Genomic DNA, 19,886 nt, shown 5'->3' on the forward strand with positions numbered 1-19,886 from the left:
TTTGTTTCTTCATCAGATTTGGAGAAATGTAGCATTTCATCACTTGCTCACCAGTGGATCCTCTGCAGTGAATGGGTGCCGTCAGAATGAGAGTCCAAACAGCTGATAAAAACATCACAATAATCCACAAGTAACACACACCACAACAGTCCAGCAAATCATGTCTTGTGAAAAGCTGCGTGATGTATAAGATGTTTTTAATTTCAAACCATTGTTTCCAGCTGAAATGCAAGTCCAAAATATTGGTTGCTTCAGTGAAAAAGTCATCTTGTCTGAATCAGCAGAAAAATCTGCACAGATCAAGCACCGTTTGCAAGCAAAAAGAGTCCAAAACAGCTCCAAACAAATATGCTGGTGGATTTTGATGTGAGAGGGCAACAGGACATGAACTTTATAACTCAAGGAAGCATTATAATGGACTCATATTTTACCCAGAAGCTATGTTTTAAATTTAAAATGCCTTAATGATGGATTTGTTTCTTACAAACACGCAGCTTTTCACTTCACACAACATTAATTGATGAACTGGACTGGTGTGGTGTGTATTTCTTGTGGATTATTGTGATGTTTTTATCAGCTGTTTGGACTCTCATTCTGACAGCACCCATTCACTGCAGAGGATCCACTGGTGAGCAAGTGATGGAATGCTACATTTCTCCAAATTTGTTCTGATGCAGAAACAAACTCATCTACATTTTGGATGGCCTGTGGGTAAGAACATTTTCAGCACATTTTCATTTTTGCGTGAACTATTCCTTTACACTTAACGTTACACATAACGTGACATTTAACATCTAATGCTGATAATAAAGACTGTCTTAGATGTTAACCCAATACCAGTGCATCTGATTGTGTTGTGCACAAAAAACATTCACCCATGATGCATTAAAATCAAGCGTAGCGTTAGTTCTGGCAGGTCACGTTAGTCAAGCTCGCATCAGCTGACTCTCAGCTGATCCCCATCAACCTATGGGAATACGACACCTAAGTATTCCTATATAAGGTCCCGCAGTAGTATCAGCAGTTTTCGCATTGCTCAATAGCTAATTACCCTCCTCCATCCCCAACTCCTCCTCTGTCAGTCAGGATTCAGCCTTCTGATTCTCCTTTGAATCAGACTAATTCTAAAATGTGTACATAACATTATTGAACTTTAACGATATCTGCAATACATTTATGTTGGTTCTGTTCTGTTTACCCTGGGGGGGTTATCGCTGCTCTCCCTGCTCTCATCCATGCTAGGCTGCATGGATGCGCAGGGAGTTCTTGCCCAGAACGGAACCATACCGCCAATCCAAACTGTATGCTAATTGTCAATCATCTTTGACGATAGTGGTCCTGACAGAAATACTTGTATGTATGGATGTTGTGAAACAGAGCCCTCGCAGTTTGGTTGAAATCCAAGCCAGTGTACATTTTGGGTGAAGATTAACTGATACGGAATCCAAAATCATGTGAAACATTCCTTCCTGTTCACGTCCCAAAGGAGAGACCCAATGAAATGTTTAACATCCATGTTGATATCCGATGATTCTCACATACAGCCTGTTATTATTAAGATGTTATTGTGAAATAAAGGCGGCAGAAGCTTTTGCCACAAAAGAGCATTGAGAAGCTGAAGACATACATAAATACATACAGACAATAAGGCTTTATAAGAAGCCATGTGGAACATCTGGAAACTTTCACTGTCAGCTGCACATATTTACAGCCCACACTGCCGATCTTGTAGGAAAAAAGTAATAAAATGTTTATTTTTAAAGGGGATTTCACTACATGTTGCACACATACTCTAGTAATATCCTGTTTGATCCCAAACAAAGGCTCTGTTTTGAAACATTATAATCTGTCACAGAACTATTCCAAACCGCTCTCACTGCAATTAATACTGTCTGATGAGATCCTTTCATTTGGCCAGCATGTACCGTTTAAAGAGAATGCAATCCCAAAATCTATTACAACATGCTCAGTGAAAAAAAAACATATATGTATATGTGTATATATTACTGCTGTCAAACGATTAATCACAATTAATCTCATCCAAAAAAAAAAGTTTTTGTTTACATAATATATGTATATGTACTGTGTTTATTTATAATGTATATACAGTATATAAATACACACACATACAGTATATATTTTGAAAATATTTACATGTATATACATTTATATTATTATATTTTATTTTATATCTAAATATATTTAATATATAAACAACATATTTTTTTAAAATATATACATGCATGTGTTTGTATTTGTATATACATAATAAATATACACAGTACACACTCATATATTATGTAAACAAAAACTTTTATTTATATATATATATATATATATATATATATACAGTATATATGTATACACAGTATGCTATGTATAAAGAGAATGCAATATCAGAATGCAGTGCAACAAGCACAATTAAAAAAATAGTGAAATGTTCTTAATTTAAACTGTAATTTGTTTAATACTGATACTGATTTTAAAAGAATTTGATACATTATTTGTGCATGCTGTTTGTTAAAAGATAAAGGCAATACCCGAATGCACTGCAACACTTTCAATAAAAAAAATCTGTAAAATTTTCTTAATTATAAATGTAATTCATTCATTAGTGTTTAAAAAATATTGCTAAAGATTAGCACAGTATTTTACACAATATTTGTATAGAAAGCAATACCAGAATGCATTGCAACAAGCTAAAAGAAATCTGAAAAACATTACAAATGTAATTCATTTAATATTGAACAATTTTGAGAAAATTTCTAAAAAGCACAGTATTTTACACAGTATTTTTATTTTAAAATAATTGTATAACCCTTGTGTTTAATGAAAAGACAATCCCATAATGCATTGCAACAAGCTCACTGAAAAAAACGTATCTGTGAAATATTCTTAGTTATAAATGCAATTCATTCATTGCTGAGCAATTTTGTCTATAAAATGTTGCTTAAAAATAGCTCAGTGTGTGTATTTAAAGGCAGTACCAGAGTTCACTGCAACAAGCTCAGTGAAAAAAAAAAAAAAAAAACTGAAATGTTCTTATTGAAAAAATGTTGTTTAAAATATTGCTAAAAATAGCTCAGTATTTTACCCAATATTTGTGCATGCTGTTTGTTTTTATCACTTGTCAACACTAAAGTCGTTTGGAATAGATTGTGAGTCGAGTCTCCCTTGTATTTACATATTTGCATACTTATGTTTCAGTCCTAATTTGTTTCAAACAGAGATGAACGCTGCTGCTGTTCTGAACAGAAAGCCACCACAAAATTAAAAATGAAATGTTTTTAAAATGTCACTCATGAGTACTAAATACGCTTGTATTTATATATATAATTATTTTGCACACTTTGAACTCAATATCATAGCAGTTATGTCTGCCACTACTCATTTAGCACCAAGAAATGATTTGGGCTTGGAAGATTAGATTCATCTCATTTATTTGCTTTACTTTTCAAATATGAACGTTCCTCCATCTGCTGCTTCACTTGTTACCAAAATATGATTCATTTGCTAAATGGCTTGACATAAATGCTAAGACTCAACACTGCACTAAATGTGCTCAAGCAGTGATTAAGTAATTTAGCTGTGATTTGCATATCTCCAATGTAAACAAACTGACTCAACCAAACAGCATTGTGTCTCAATAAAATATCTAGTTCAGTTAAATTCAACTCTAATTTAAGATAACACTTGAAATTGCATTGTGAACAGAACTTTTTTTCCATGCAAACACTTTTGTGATACTTTCACATTGCTGTTGTTTTCAGCACGCCTTTGACTTCTTTTTGAACATTTAAAATATTATAACGAGGCATAAACTTCCTTTTCAGAGAAAATAAGCACAATGATTTGCAAGTTTTCTTCCCAGAACCCCACAAAGTCGTCAGATCCTGCTAAAGATGCTCATGGCGTATGTGAAGTGCCTGCGCTGATGGGCGATTCTCTTATTAGTAGTGTTGGGTGTTGAAGCCCTGAAGGCTTCGAGTTTGTTTGTTTTGCAGTGGCAGATGAGAAGGCTGTTGATTTTACATAGCAGAACCAGTCTGCGGAAATGGTTTAAAGCCAAAATAGAAGGTTGAGCTGACACGTGTGCTGATTAATGTGGATGCATGTCAAGCTGTGTGACGGTCACTCAGCTGTATAGATTTACTGTGACATTTCAATGAGATATTGTGTAAATCTGAGACAAAAACCAAACTCTTTCATCCCTTTTCAAAAGAATATCAGTGTTTGTTACTCTTGAAGGTGCAGGTCGCCTCGACTGACCTTTGTGAGCATGCATCTAGAAATACAATACTGGATTTTTTTAAATATAAATCAAAACGTTTACGTTAAACATTTTTAATTCAGAATTATTGCTTTAACATCACATAATGGTATTTAATATGAACACACAGCTTTGATTGACAGGTGTTTTCAATACACTATTTGCACAGTAAAAAAAATGCTGTCAACAAATTAAACAATTGCATTCGAGGGAGTGTTTAGTGTCGGAAAGAGGTGCAGTAAATGTTTAGCAATAGTGAGCATTTAGTGAACGTTTCTTTGTTAACTTGAATCCATTAATGATTATTTTAGTACTTGTGAGGCAATGTTTAAGAAACCTGTTTGAAAATGGTGATTAGTTTTGCAGTTTAGCATGTCAGCAACGATGCAGCTTAGGCTCATAACTTATGAATTATGTGACTGATTTGTGACCCAGGACCACAAAACCAGTCATAAGGGTCAATTTTTTTAAATTGATCTTTATACGTCATCTGAAAGCTGAATAAATAAGCTTTCCACTGATGTATGGTTTGTTAGGATAGGACAATATTTGTCTGAGATGCAACTATTTGAAAATCTGAAATCTGAGGATGCAAAAAAATCTAAATATTGATATCGCCTTTAAAGTTGTCCAAATGAAGTCCTTATCAATGCATATTACTAATCAAAAATTGAGTTTTGATATACTTACGGTAGGAAATTTACAAAATATCTTCATGGAACATGATCTTTACTCAGTATCCTGACTGGTTTTGTGGTCCAGGGTCTCATTTGTCAGTCTATTGGACTGATTCGTTTAAAGGAGTCATTTGTTTGTGAATCAGACTACACTTGTTGCCCAGTATGTTTGGTTTTGTGCACAACACAAGAGAAAGATATTTGTATCATTTTTGCATTGCCCAATCTGCCTCTCTCAACACATTCAGTTCAGATTTGATTACTTGCTGTTTTGCAATAGATTCACTATTGTTGTTTGCTATTCTGTCCACATCGGTGGAAAAACACAGACATTCAACAACCATTAATGGGCCAGAATTGAATGAGAATCATTTGCTTCAGATATTTCCTTCTGCACACGAGTTAATGAATTTTCGTCTCCATTTACCTTTATTTTTGCCATCATTTTAAACTCTCAGTGTGTATTTTATGTGTGTATGTGTGTGTGGACTGACCTATTTAACGTCTTGTTGAATGTGTTTGTGTGTTTGCTTCTTTATCTCTCTCTCGTTTCTGCTCAGCGGTCTCTTGGCCCAGGGAGAGGTTGCCCAATGGGACGACCCTGAAGCAGGCTCTGTAGCTATTAACAAGCCGGCGTCCCGCCACTTCTATCCGATCGCCCTTCTGCTTGTCAGCTCCCACCTGCTGGTGGTGTGGCTCATTTTAAGTCTTGTTTTTTTGCTTGCAAAATACCAATAAACTGCTGATTATGCCATAACCGAGCTGCGTCTAACTTCTTACTTGCTTCCTCGAGTGGTTCAGAATCAGAATCAGAATGAGCTTTATTGCCAGGTATGTTTACACATACGAGCAATTTGTTTTCGTGACAGAAGCTTCCGCAGTGCAACAGAATGACAGCGACAGAACAAAAAAAACACAGATAATAAAAAATAAAAAAAAATAACAAATAAAAAATAGAACAAGTAAATAAGGAATAAAAATATACAAATCGACAATTGTATGTACAGGTATATAACAATAGACAGTTGTATGTACAGGTATATTATGTGCAAATTGAAATGTAGACTGAGTATGTGTGTTAGATAAATAAGTGTATGAGTGAATAAATAGTGTGTGTTCCACAGTTATTGTCAAGTGTTCATGAGATGGCTGAAACTGTTCCTGTGTCTGGCCGTTCTGGTGCTCAGAGCTCTGTAGCGTCGACCAGATGGCAACAGTTCAAAGAGGGAGTGTGCTGGATGTGAGGGGTCCAGAGTGATTTTGCCAGCCCTTTTGCTCACTCTGGATGAGTACAGTTCTTGGAGAGAAGGGAGGGTTGTACCAATGATTCGCTCAGCAGTCCGGACTACCCTCTGTAGTCTTCTGAGGTCAGATTTGGTAGCTGAGCTGAACCAGACAGTTATAGAAGTTCGCTCTGTCTTCACGAATAACACTTTGATTTCTGATTTTTATTCGGGAGTGGTTATGTCTCTGGGTATTTATGGAAGCCGTTTTTTGCCAAGGAATAAAAAAAAACTAAATAGAAAAGATATCAGCTTTTTGTCTCACAATTCAGAATTTTTCTCTCTAAATTCTTAGTTTATATCTTGCAATTCAGACTTTATTTTTCTCTGTATTCAGAGTTTATATCTCGCAATTTAGACCTTTTCTCTGAATTCTGACTTTATATCTCACAACTCTTAACTTTTTTCTCTGCATTCTGAGTTTATAACTTGCAATACACTTTTTAACTATGAATTCTGAGTTTATATTGCAATTCTGACTTTTTTCGCTGAATTCTGAGTTTATATCTCGCAATTCAGACTTTCTTTTTCTCTGAATTCAGAGTTTATATCTCGCAATTCAGACTTTCTTTTTCTCTGAATTCTGAGTTTATATCTCGCAATTCAGACTTTCTTTTTCTCTGAATTCAGAGTTTATATCTCGCAATTCAGACTTTCTTTTTCTCTGAATTCTGAGTTTATATCTCGCAATTCAGACTTTCTTTTTCTCTGAATTCAGAGTTTATATCTCGCAATTCAGACTGTATTTTTCTCTGAATTCTGAGTTTTTCTCTCACAATTTAGACTTTTTCTCTGAATTCTGAGTTTATATCTCGCAATTCTGACTTTTTTCTCTGAATTCTGAGTTTATATTGCAATTCTGACTTTTTTCTCTGAATTCTGAGTTTATATCTCGCAATTCGGACTGTATTTTTCTCTGAATTCAGAGTTTATATCTCGCAATTCGGACTGTATTTTTCTCTGAATTCTGAGTTTTTCTCTCAATTTAGACTTTTTCTCTGAATTCTGAGTTTATATCTCGCAATTCTGACTTTTTTCTCTGAATTCTGAGTTTATATTGCAATTCTGACTTTTTTCTCTGAATTCTGAGTTTATATCTCGCAATTCGGACTGTATTTTTCTCTGAATTCAGAGTTTATATCTCGCAATTCGGACTGTATTTTTCTCTGAATTCTGAGTTTTTCTCTCAATTTAGACTTTTTCTCTGAATTCTGAGTTTATATCTCGCAATTCTGACTTTTTTCTCTGAATTCTGAGTTTATATTTTGCAATACATTTTTTCTCTGAATTCTGAGTTTATCCTGTCATTTTGACTTTTTTTCTCTGATTTCTGAATTTATATTTTGCAATACATTTTTTCTCTGAATTCTGAGTTTTTCTCTCACAATTCAGAGAAAAGGTTAGAATTGTGAGATAAAAACTCAGAATTCAAAGATAAAAGTCTGAATTGTAAGAGAAACGGTCGCAATTACCTTTTTATTTATTATTTTATTTTTATCCTGTGGAGGAAACAGGCTTCCATAGGAATTTAATGTTATACAACTACTAACAAAATAAGTAGTTTCACTTTAAGCACTCATGCTACTAAAGATTTTGGTCATATTTAATGGTTCAGTCTCTCATGTCTTTCCACCCTCATGTTATTTTCTCTGTGAAACACAATGTCTCATACAGGTTTGGAATGGTATTTTGATCTCAAATGGAAAGCATTTTAGCAGCTGCACATGATTTTTTGTCAGAAGGAAGTGAGGATGTGTTTGTTGTTTTTTTGACACGCTCTAAATGCAGCATGAATGTCACAGTTATCGGTTGCATTATGCTTTCATAATTGAAGTGTCATTTATTCAGTACAATCAAAATGTTTCCTCGTGCTTTGCATATTAACGTGCAGGTACAAACACTGAGGCCTTTTCATAGTCATTTTGGCTCTTTTATGATTTCATCCTCATCATAATCTTCATTATTATTCCTTTCCTTTTCTTTCTTTTTCATCTTCCCCTCATCAGAGAAGGCTGCCGGATTGAGAATGTGCAAAAGAATATAAAGTGCAGAAAGTATGCTTTCAACATGCTCCAGCTGATGGCCTTTCCCAAATACTACCGGCCACCTGAAGGAACATACGGCAAGGTGGACTCCTGAAACACAGCACCATTATTTTTACTCTTAACATACTATATATACAGTGGGGTTCAAAAGTCCACATTGAAAGGGATTCAAAATGCTATTTTATTTTTAAAAAATATATATTTTTATTTTAAATAATGCTTTAATGACAGCAGCAAACCAAATACTATACAAATACAAATCCCCATTTTGACTATACAATCTATTGACTTTTGCACCCCACTGTACGTATGTGTGTTTTTGTGCAAATTCATTTCATATACATATATAACAGAAAAGTGTTTTGTTTAATATATTTAAAAAAAGGCCTACTGAAAAGGACATACTCTTGTTTTATGGTTTTAAGAAAGAATGCAGTGCATTATTTAAAAATAATTTTAAAATATTACATGTAAACTGTAGTAAATATACATTATTTACATGTAAATCGTCAAATATTTTCTATCAAAAGTGAAAAGTGAGCAATTTACAGGAATTGTCTGAATATGTAGCTTTGAATGCCAAGTAAACCGTTTGCGGGCCGTCATATCAGTTGAGATTCATCACATGTCTGTATGTGTCTCATGACCAGAGATTGTGTTTTGTTGTTATTGTTCTGTTTTTGTACTGAGGTATTTCTGAAAGTGTGTACTGTATGTTTTTTTTTATTATTTGTGTTGGTATATAAAGCCATTTCACTTTCAGTTTTTAGGATGATTCTTGGACATAGTTCCATAACAGCCTTCAGCTTGCTTTTGCACTCATTGTGCATTAATCTGAAGTTTACATAATATGCTCTCTATATGCTGCCAACTTGTGCTAAAAGGCCTCATACCAAATGTCACTTTGACAGCGTTTATTTGTGAATTTGTGCTGTTTTTAGATGCTTATCACAGTACAAGTGGATCAGATTCATACTGACTGATTTTTGAAGCCAAACAAAATGCTTTAGATGAAATATCATGTTCCTAAAACGGCTGTGTGTTTATCAGATTAGCTAAATAGTTCTTGCCAGATCACATTCATGTTTGTCGTCGGGTCTGAACAGAACGGCTCACTGGAACGTTTACGTCACGTTTCTCAGCCGTGTGCATGTACGAACAAAGCAAGCTCGTGCTGACATCACAGTTAAAGGGGTCATATGATGCGATTTCAATTTTTCCTTTCTCTTTGGAGTGTTACAAGCTCTAGTTGCATAAAGAAGATCTGTAAAATATCTGCTTCGTCATGCCTGGAGCTGAACCGTGCTGGTCGCTGAGGGAATACATCGTAAATACGTTTTCATTTAAAGAATTTGCCACTGATGATTCAAACGCGAGTTTTGGGCAGTGTAGAATAGCACTTGTTTGTATGGCCTCGGTTCTTAAGGTTGCATACAAATGTCTCAATTGTATAACTATCTCAGCTGTATTTCTAAATAGATAGAATGTGGCCCAAAAGTCTGAGAACACATTCAAAATCTGGGATTTCAAATTCAAAACTGTAAGCAACGAAATATTTTGATATAGATTAAGAATTTTTTTTGTCACTATTCCAATAAGAACATTTGTGAAATTCATCATGTTGCTTCCCGTGAAGCTCAAGATGCTTTTAGGATCGTCTGGAGAACATGATTGCAAGATTTTACACAAGTTTGTTATTAAAGCAAAGGGGACAACATTCACACAGCAGCAAAATGGTTATTTACGAGATAACCACATTTGATAACCAAACTCAGTCGTAAATTTTCAGGTCGCATTTTTTAATCGCATTTTAAGCGAACAGTGTGAAGGGAACCGATATATACTTACTGTCAATATTGTTACAGGTGATATGCACTGGGTGGCGCTGTGGAGCGTGTTAACAAGTTGATTGTATTTGATCACAGAATGTCGTCATCTGCCTCGCGAAGTTTGGAATTACTTTGATCAAAATGACCTTACTAAATGATCTTACAAAATGGAATTACTTTTAATCAAATGAATCAGTGAAACTGAGCACAAATGCAGGTAAGTGCAGCTGTACCCCGAGTGAGCCGAGAAGAGAGCTTATCTGATAGAGAAATGATCTTGAGACATATGCTTCCTTTAAGTCCTCGAGCGAGAGTGCATGGTTTAAGAACAGAAAACACAAAGCACTGTAAGAAACTTTGCTTGGCACCCGTTATCTTTGTGTCTCTGGAATGTCAGACTGATGAGCCAACTTTCAGTCGAGCATGTGGATATTATGGTTTTTCTCAACATTAACATGTGAAACAATATAAAAACGATAAACATAACGTTAGGCCGACTCGAGTGTATGTTAGGGGTGGCCTATATGACCAAAATCTTATATCACGATATGAACATTTTTATTTTACTGTAACAATATATATCATGATATAGTTATTTTTACTTTAAATAAGATCTTTATGATATCAAGTCACTTTAAGAGGTGCCCGGATCCAATATACTGTTACACATGTGTTTTCATTCTCAGCTGTTTGCTTTCACTTGTAAAGACGGGCATTTTGACACATACAAGTGTGTGTATTAACCGTTCAAGGCCTATAAAGCAGCAAAAATATCTCCGTTCAATACTCCCGCGCTCTGTGAGCACCGTCTTCACATGCGCACACAGTTGCTGCATCCCAATTCGCCTACTTATACTATGCCATAAAAGTATGTACCCTTTTTGTGAAGAAAAAGTACATACTTTTGAGGCAAGCTTCGGGACGCATAGATATGTATACGTAGATGCCTCATTAGCGTCTGTTACTGTGGGCCGCTATACGTAAGCCGTCCGCCATATTGTAATGGTCAACTTGATGTCATTCACCATAGTAACCAACAGTGTTGGGGGTAACGCATTACAAGTAACGTGAGTTACGTAATCAGATTACTTTTTTCAAGTAACTAGTCAAGTAATGCATTACTTTTAATGTTCTTTTTAGCAGCATCATATGACCCCTTTAAGTAAATTCCGCTGAACCTGCTAATTTGCATAAATTTGCGATGTTAATGGCTGGAAATTAAAAACAATTCACCAGCAGAGGGCGCTGCGAGCTACACTGATTAGATCGCTTGCCGTTATTTTAGCCACGAAGAACTAGCCCGGGGTGCGTTTCGCAGAAGCAACTATGCTCGAAAAATTCCATCTTTACCAATAGAGTTCAATGGAACTAACCATAGATATGTATACATAGATGCCTCATTAGCGACTGTTTCTGTGGGCCGCTATACGTAAGGTAGAACTTTTTATGTTAAAAACAAACAAGCAAGCCCTGTCCAGATTTCAAAAGTAAAGCAAAAGTAACGTAATGCATTACTTTCCATAAAAAGTAACTAAGTAACTTAATTAGTTACTTTTTTATGGAGTAACGCAATCTTGTAATGCATTACTTTTAAAAGTAACTTTCCCCAACACTGGTAACCAATGAATATTCGAAGATGCCACAATCCTGCACAGCCGATGGTCTGCAAACCCATAGTATGGTGAATGACGTCAAGTTGACCACTCCAAAATGGCCGACGTGTCTACATGCTTGGAGCGGTCGAATGGGGCGTCTATACATATCTATGGAACTAACGACCATAGTTAGCTAACAATGCTGTTGGGAAACGCACCCCTGGACGAGAGCAGAGCGCTATTATCATCAATTATCAAAAAAAAGACAGTTACCGCTTTTCATGTAGTCACATACTAACTTATGTACATTAAATTAAAGTAATACTGACTGCTTTTACGGGTTTTGCAAAACTTAAAAGCGTTCTGGAAAGTCCCGCCGTCAAATTATTACCACGAGTGAAAGTACTAAATTATTTTAATTGTTACATTAAAGCAGTTTGTCTTCAAATGAACAATGCGGTATAATACGCCTAATTAGACGAATTAAGGATAGTAAAGTTCAATTTCCAAAAGCACAAACAAAATTATGTAATGATTTCAGCTTTATCCGTCCCTCTGACTGGATGTGATGTAGCCTATTGTTAAGGATAAGAGTAAGTAAAAATAATTATCTGCACAACCTTTGGAAGCTCATAATTTGTTCCCTCCAAAAGTAGGGGCAAACATTTGTCGTATATTAGTACCTGTTCATTAATAAGCACAGCAGTTTATAATTTCCTGACTAACAGTCCTCAGCTTTCCTCAAATTGCTGACTCAGGATTGTGTTTCAAATCACATGAAGATCAGTGATCAGAAGTGCTGCAGATCCTTCAACAGAAAGTCAACAGCCTGCAGCATCAAACCACCTCAGCATCATCATCAGGTAAGCAGCTAAATTACAAATTCAGAAACCATTCAATCATGAAAAAGAGGCTGCAAGTATAAAAGCTTGTTTCCATCACAAATAAAAAAAAATGACTTTTTATCGCAATTATATCAAATATCGAATTCATCTCACAAATTGGACTTTTAAGGGATATAAATGCAGAATTGCAAGACATGTACTCACAATTCTGAGAAAAAATTGCAAGATGTTACAATTTATAAAGAACTAACAGATATAAACTCGCAGTTTTGAGAAAGAACGCCAGAATTATGAGATATAAACTCAAAATTGCAAGAAAAAGTAGCAATTGCCTTTATTTCACGGTGGAAACAAAAAAAAAACTGAATTGCAAAATGTAAACTCCGTGGGAAAAAAAAGTGTGAGATGTAAACACAATTAAGAGAAGAAAAGTCAGAACTGTGACATATAAACAAAATCTTTAACAAAAAAAAAGTCGCAATTACCATTCATGGCGAAAAAAAACATGTAATTGCGAGATGTAAACGCAGGATTTAAAGAAGAAAAAACTTGAGTTTCAGTAAAAATGAAAGGACGTTTTCTTTACCACGGCAGACACTGTATTGAAATACTAGATCACGTAATTGTTTTGTTTCATATCAGTTTGACAATGTTCAATGGAGTTATATGGAGGGTTTTTTTTCATCAGCGGAACAATTATGTTGCTAAACAACAGTACAGTTCACTGAACGCACTGTACTTGTATTCCTCACAGCATTGTTTTCATTCCTGTCAAAAAGAACACAAGTGCCTTGTGTTAGTGATAGTGCCTATCCTGACTAAAGTGTGTGAGTGATTTGTGACATGAACATGTAGTTCATAACCCTCATGCAGCTCTTATGGGGCAGTCATGGAGAAGGTCAGGACCTCAATGATCTTCCACAGGAAATTCCTCCTCAGACAAACTGAAACAATAGAAGCTGTTACTCCCTCAAAGTTACAAAATGATATCTGGTGTCAAGTTTCCTTCAGACCGGTCATTAGATCAGTGATGGTCTGAAAATCAGCCTTTGAAGAAGTGATTCCATAAATGACATTACTTCTGTTCATAAAAAAAACGCTTTAATGTAACAATACATTGAATATAAAACAATATATAAAACCTGTTTTACATTAAACAATTTTTCACCTTCAAATTCTGTACACTTACAAGACATTCACAGTTCAACAATCATTCACAAAACCCCTTTGTTAAAAAAATATATCATTCTTACAGCATTAATAAAGTGACACTTTCAGACATTTCAGAGGTGATATAAATATTAATAACAAAAATAAAAGACTAGCATAATTTAAAAATGATAATAGATAAATGAGCTTATTGTACATGCTTTCAGGGAAATAAAGTGTGATTTTAGTCACATGTTATAGTAGATGTTTGTCTGCAAAGAGTTTGCTGTTTCTCAAGGAACTCTGTCATCTTCTCCAAGAACTTCTTGGAGGGGGCAAGTCCTTGTAGTTCACAAGGATGTCGCTCTGAACACTTCTGTGGAAGCAGTCCAAACACAGACTCGTTACAAACATAACCGGGATGCTCATCATTCAGAACTGAAAAATCAGCTTCTTTCCGATTCATAAATGCGAAAATGAATTGGAATGACAGAATGATTCATTTAAAAAAAAAAAAAATCTCAACCACTTAATAGTACAAGTTCATTTTTTTCTTAATTATGCATATTTAATATTGTCCACTCTTTATTATTATACCACTCTTATATCTAGAATTATTTATCAAATTATTAGACATTTTTCTTTACTATGTTCAGTATTTTCAAACAATAAGCAGCCAATAAATTGTGAAACATTTTGCCATACAGCACCACAAAATGTCCAGCGCACACCATATTGTTTTCATATTTAATTTTATATTAAAATATATAAACAATATGAAATTTATCAATATTATATAGCTATAATATTTCACACAAGTGTACTACTAATAAACATGTTTCCATCCTGGGCCATAAAAGTAAAGTTAATAAATGATAAATAAAACATGTATATAAACTTTCAGTGTATAAAACATTTAGGGCCAGTTTTACTAAACAGGGCAAATTAGCGCGAGAGCGCAATTCCAAAACAGCGACTTCTGCAGGTGATTTACTAACAAAGTGCAAAAGATTTTATCTCATTTACATATCGAGCAATGCAATATACCAAGCGCAGCGCTCACTTTTCAGCGCTAGTTGAGGGTTCCAAGTCGTCTTTTATTTCCTGAAGCAAATTAAAAATAGCATGGCTTGGCAAACTATATTTCGGATAATGTGTTCTTCTGGCATCCCAAATAAATCAATACGTGTGGGAAAAAAATCCTCTCCCTTCTACCCTTCACTCTATTCTCTGCGGTGCCTTCTCCTAGCAACAATAATTGCAGCCATTTCAAGCGCAAAATAGCCTAATTTAAAGGGGTCATATGATGCTTTTTTAAAGATCATTATTTTGTGTATTTGGTGTAACAGAATATGTTGACATGCTTTAATGTTCAAAAAACACATTATTTTTCAAATACTGTACATTATTGTAGGTCCTCTATGCCCCGCCTCTCTCAAATGCTTTTCTACAAAGACCCTCCTTCCGACAAGCGCAGTCTACTCTGATTGGCCAGCTGACCCAGTGCATTGTGATTGGCCAAACACGACAGCAAGCACTCGTCGGAAATGTAACGCCCCTTACCATAATCGCGAGCTTTATCTTTCAAAATAAATGTAAAGACAGTAAATAATGTCATTAGTTAAATAATGGCGCAAATACCAGTAATTTGACGAGCACAAACGTTAGTAAAACGCGTTGCGTGATTCATTTGAAAACTCTCCTCCCATAACTTTTGCGTCTGAGAGGGAAACTCCTAGAAATGCATATTCAATAAGGTCGTCGGGCGTAAAAATAACCGTGTCCACGCCTTTTCAGCGCTAATTCTTCACTGCGCGTCTTCAGTAAAACCTGACAGTACTATTTTAACGCCAAAAGACGGTTTGCGTGGGCGCAAGCTGTTAGTAAAACTGGCCCAATAATGTATGGCTCATTTGATCCAGTTCAGCCATGTCAATTCTGAATGATGCACAATCTTGACACACACACATTGTGGTATTGCTTTGACTTACATTTTTGTTATATACTTCTAAAGATTTCTCTATCACGGGCTTGTGCTTGTTTTCATTTGTTGGGTCTTCGTCATGCAAGAGAACGTTCATCTCCATCAGAAAACAGTCAAAAAACTTAAATGTGCAATTCTGCAGACAAACATAGAGGTCAATTAGCACTGGATTTTAATGTTTATTGCCATGCCAGTAATCCATAATTTGTTGACAGTACTGTTTATTTGGTCAAATGATTCTCTTGAGTTTTTTTAAGTGAACTTACCTGGATATCATCAGTGTTTGGTGTATACAAACTCGCATTAGAACGCTGGAGAAAAAAAAAATCACAAATTAGGATTTTGATCTGATTTACTATGTAGGCCAAGTGGATTTTGTGACAGCTGGGAAAAGAATGCAGATAATATAGCAATTATGACACTCCTTGAGTTACACAATGCATCAAAATCTCAGATGTTATACTTACTTGGAATAAAAGCTTGGTCTTGTTGTCTTGGAGTGCGTCCTGGAGGTCTTGCAGTGCCTGTGTTTTATGACCTTCAGCCACGGGCAATAGAGCACTTAGACAGCTGAACACACACACACACACACAAAATACACAAAACCAACAGTAATATGGCATGAGTTAATGTAGAATGATTTCATAATCCTGCACAATTCAATTATAATTTGCTCCATCTGCATTACACATCCATTTGCAATGCCACAGTTCTGGTGGATTCAACTACTGTGGTGCTAATGCTGTCCAGGGAGCAGCACCCAAACAAACCCATGACTATATTCTCACAGCCACAACTCATTAACCACTCACGGCCTGTGTTTTGATCTGTTCTTCATGCAGCTCTTCAGAATGCGTCCAAAAACAGGAGTGTTTATACAGAAACGCCAACACAATCATGCAGCGCATGGCTCTGTTCCAAAACCTACAGTGAGCCACCTTGTTCTCTACAGTTAGATCAGAGCTAAAAATTTATTTGTTAAATAATACAGTTAAAGTGCTAGTTCACCCAAAAATGAAAATTACACCATGATTTACTCACCCTCAAGGCATTCTAGGTGTATATGACTTTCTTCTTTGAGACGAATCCAATCGGAGTTATATTAAAAATTGTCCTGGCACTTCCAAGTGTTAGAATGGGGGTACGCGGGTGTTTTTGTTCAACAGTCCAGAAGTAGTCAAATAAAGCATGCGCATCCATAATAAAACACGCATCACACGGCTCCGGGTGGCGAATAAAGGTCATACACACCTAGGATGCCTTGAGGGTGAGTAAAACATGGTGTAATTTTCATTTTTGGGTGAACTAACCCTATCATATTGTGAAATTGTATTACAATTCAAAGGGACTGTTTTCTATTTGATTATATTGTAAAATGTAATTTATTCCTGAGATGGTAAAGCTGAATTTTCAGCATAATTACTCCAGTCTTCAATGTCACATGATCCTTCAGAAATCATTCTGATATAATAATTTGCTGCTCGAGAAACATTTCTGATTATCATCAATTTTGGCAACAGTTATGCACGGCCATATTTAGATTTTTTTATATAAATATAGAAACCTTTAGTAACATTATAAATGTCTTTACTTTGCCAAATAAAAGTATTAATTTCTTCTTTTGTTTTTTTTTTACATAGAGCACAAATTTTGGGCACAATAGTCCATTTGTAATAGGATTGAAACATTTTCATTGATACTTTTTGTTAATGAATTAATTTGAACTATTCTTAAGCAATATTTCTCACACTTGGGATCGGTTTTTGTCCATTAAGCTCAATGCAAAATGCACTATAGCATCACCTTCTTCATGAAGTACCTTCTCCACATACAATTTGGCCAAAAGAAGTTATCTTACAATAAAGCATAGCCTTTTGGAACAGCCTTCACACTTGGATTTGGAACAGAGCCAATGCAACTCCAGTATGTTTGTTTCACTTGCAGTGGAAAAATAGATCAATCAAGATATCAACAAATCAAATAGAGCAAGCGTTATATATACTGTATACAAAACTCTTTTCCTGCAAACCTAGTTATTTTTACCACCATCTTGTGACCAAAGATCTCAATGTCATTGTGGTATCAGATTTAGGTTTCACTTTTATCTGATCATGTTTAAGGTCACCATTCTCCACCCTTTTTGTTGCAAGCAAACTGAAAAGGCTAAACAACTTTGTTCTGAACAGATAATAGTGTTGTGTGCTCTAGGCAGAGCGAGGCAGAGATTGATCTTGCAGTGGGTTCATATTACCAGCCGTGTCGGCGTCTCTTGATAGTGTACAGCAGACATGCACACTGTAGTGGGGCAGCAGCAAATTAAGGGCCATTTAAATTGGACTTTAGAAATCTCAGATGTGTCAATTCATCTAGTGCATAAGACTATTTTTTATGGACTGTAACTGTATTGGGGGGGGATGCGGGCTAGATGTCACATGGTGACGCTGTCACAAGGGCTGTATCTCAACAATTATAAACTCAAGAACTATAAAGAGTCAAAAGTCCAATTAGACAAATGTAAGAGTGCTAGAGTAAATAAAGTCGACTGTATAATGAAGGTAGCTATTAACTGATAGCTTTAGTAGTGTTCTTCTCACGACACTGCCGTTTAGCTGGGGCAAGTTGTCACGTGTTATATGTTGTAATTTCATAGAAATGACTCGTGGCCAAAACAACAGTTTGCTGGTTTTGCCTCCTATTTTTGCAGTTTCAAGCATTGTTTTATGTTTCATGCTGCTTAAAATAGACTTATTTATTGGCAGATTCCCACTGTAACAACTTTCCCCGCATAGTTTGTCGAAATGGCCTGCTATTATTGGGGAACATTGTCAGAAATGGTGTTTTTTTTTTGTTTGTTTGTTTGTTTGTTCTCTCTACAATAATAAGTTGTAAAAATTATTTGTTACAACATATTATTAACAAAGATATTTAAAGTATGTTTTAAAAGGAAATACTGTTTGAGTCTTTGTCATTTCTGAGTGAAAACAGATTCAAAGTAAATGTTTTTTTCAGTTTAGTAAATGTTGAATAGCTTTTTTGTAGTTGAGACTTTAATGTACACTCTTAAAAATAAAGGTGCTTCAAAAGGTTCTTCAAGCGATGCCATAGAAGAACCATTTTTGGTTCCACAAAGAACCATTCAGTCAAAGGTTCTTTAAAGAAACATCTCTTTCTTACCTTTTTGTAATCTGAAGAACCTTTTTTCACCACATAGAACCTTTTGTGAAACAGAAAGGTTCTTCAGATATTAAAGGTTCTTTATGGAACCATTTAGACAAAAAGGTTCTTCTATGGCATCGTGAAGCACCTTCATTTTTAAGAGTGTATGTGTCTAATACACAAGCTGGCATTCAAATAAACCCTGAGAAATATTCAATATTCAAAAAGGTATACACTTTCTACAGTTCCTATACAGTTTCTCTTCAATTGACATTGTAAAAATTGAAATAAAATTGTAAATAGAACAAAAATTATTGGAGTACGTTTTACAAGAAAATACTATTTCAGTCTTTCTACTTCACAATTTCACATTTCATTCAATGTGTTACTTGCCTATTGTTTGTGAAATTTACTAGCAATCTCTGAGTGTAATTGGGCCAAACCTGAATGGGTAGGTGAAAGTGGCACTGAGGGTTTCATTGCTGCCTCCGCCACAGAAGATGGAAACCACATTTTTGCCAGTATATCCTCCACAGGTCCCGAATGCAAGCACGGCCATGAGCTGGAGAAAACCAGAGCATTATGCATGAAACGCTGCATGCAAACAATAGAAGCATGCAGTCACGTCTTCAGTTTCCTACATGCACAAACCTGAAGATGCACTGCAGAGGTTACCATGAAATAAGCTTTCTTCACCACCCGTGTTCATGAATCATCTGACATACTAATCTGATCTTGTGCTCAGTTTTAACCTTGATTCCCTCAGTTTGTGTTTAACCCTTGGAAGTTAAATGAAGACCTGCTGTTCATGGCCAACTCCAAAATGGCACCCGGAGGAGACGAATTGTTGAATAAAGTCGTTTTTTTTCTTTTTCTTTTGCGCACAAAAAGCACAAAAAGTGCTTCGTATAATTGCGGATGAGCCCCTGATGTCACATGGATTATTTTACAGATCTCCTTGCTACCTTTCTGGCCTTGGGAACATTTCAGTTGCGTTGCTGTCTATGCAGGGTCAGACAGCTCTCAGATTCCATCAAAAATATCTTAATTTGT

At 35.5% G+C, this 19,886-nt stretch overlaps 1 protein-coding gene across 6 annotated transcripts in view; it reads left to right on the forward strand.

Moving 5' to 3' along the window:
- Window positions 1–8,435, forward strand: part of LOC107657998 (type II inositol 3,4-bisphosphate 4-phosphatase-like) — a 175,434-nt gene extending 166,999 nt beyond the window's left edge. For 4 of the 6 annotated variants that reach the window (XM_016446370.1, XM_016446373.1, XM_016446375.1 and 1 more), the window contains one exon: window positions 5,508–5,704. In XM_016446370.1, coding sequence (XP_016301856.1) covers window positions 5,508–5,685 — 178 coding nt within the window. In that variant the 3' untranslated portion in view covers window positions 5,686–5,704. Of the gene's footprint in view, window positions 1–5,507; window positions 5,705–8,236 lie in introns of those variants that run through there. The other 2 variants (XM_016446371.1, XM_016446372.1) reach the window with 2 other exon arrangements.
- Window positions 8,436–19,886: the final 11,451 nt, after the last annotated feature.

Source organism: Sinocyclocheilus anshuiensis, unplaced genomic scaffold (genome assembly GCF_001515605.1).
Source record: "Sinocyclocheilus anshuiensis isolate Anshui unplaced genomic scaffold, SAMN03320099.WGS_v1.1 scaffold471, whole genome shotgun sequence".
Classification (NCBI taxonomy): Eukaryota; Metazoa; Chordata; class Actinopteri; order Cypriniformes; family Cyprinidae; genus Sinocyclocheilus; species Sinocyclocheilus anshuiensis.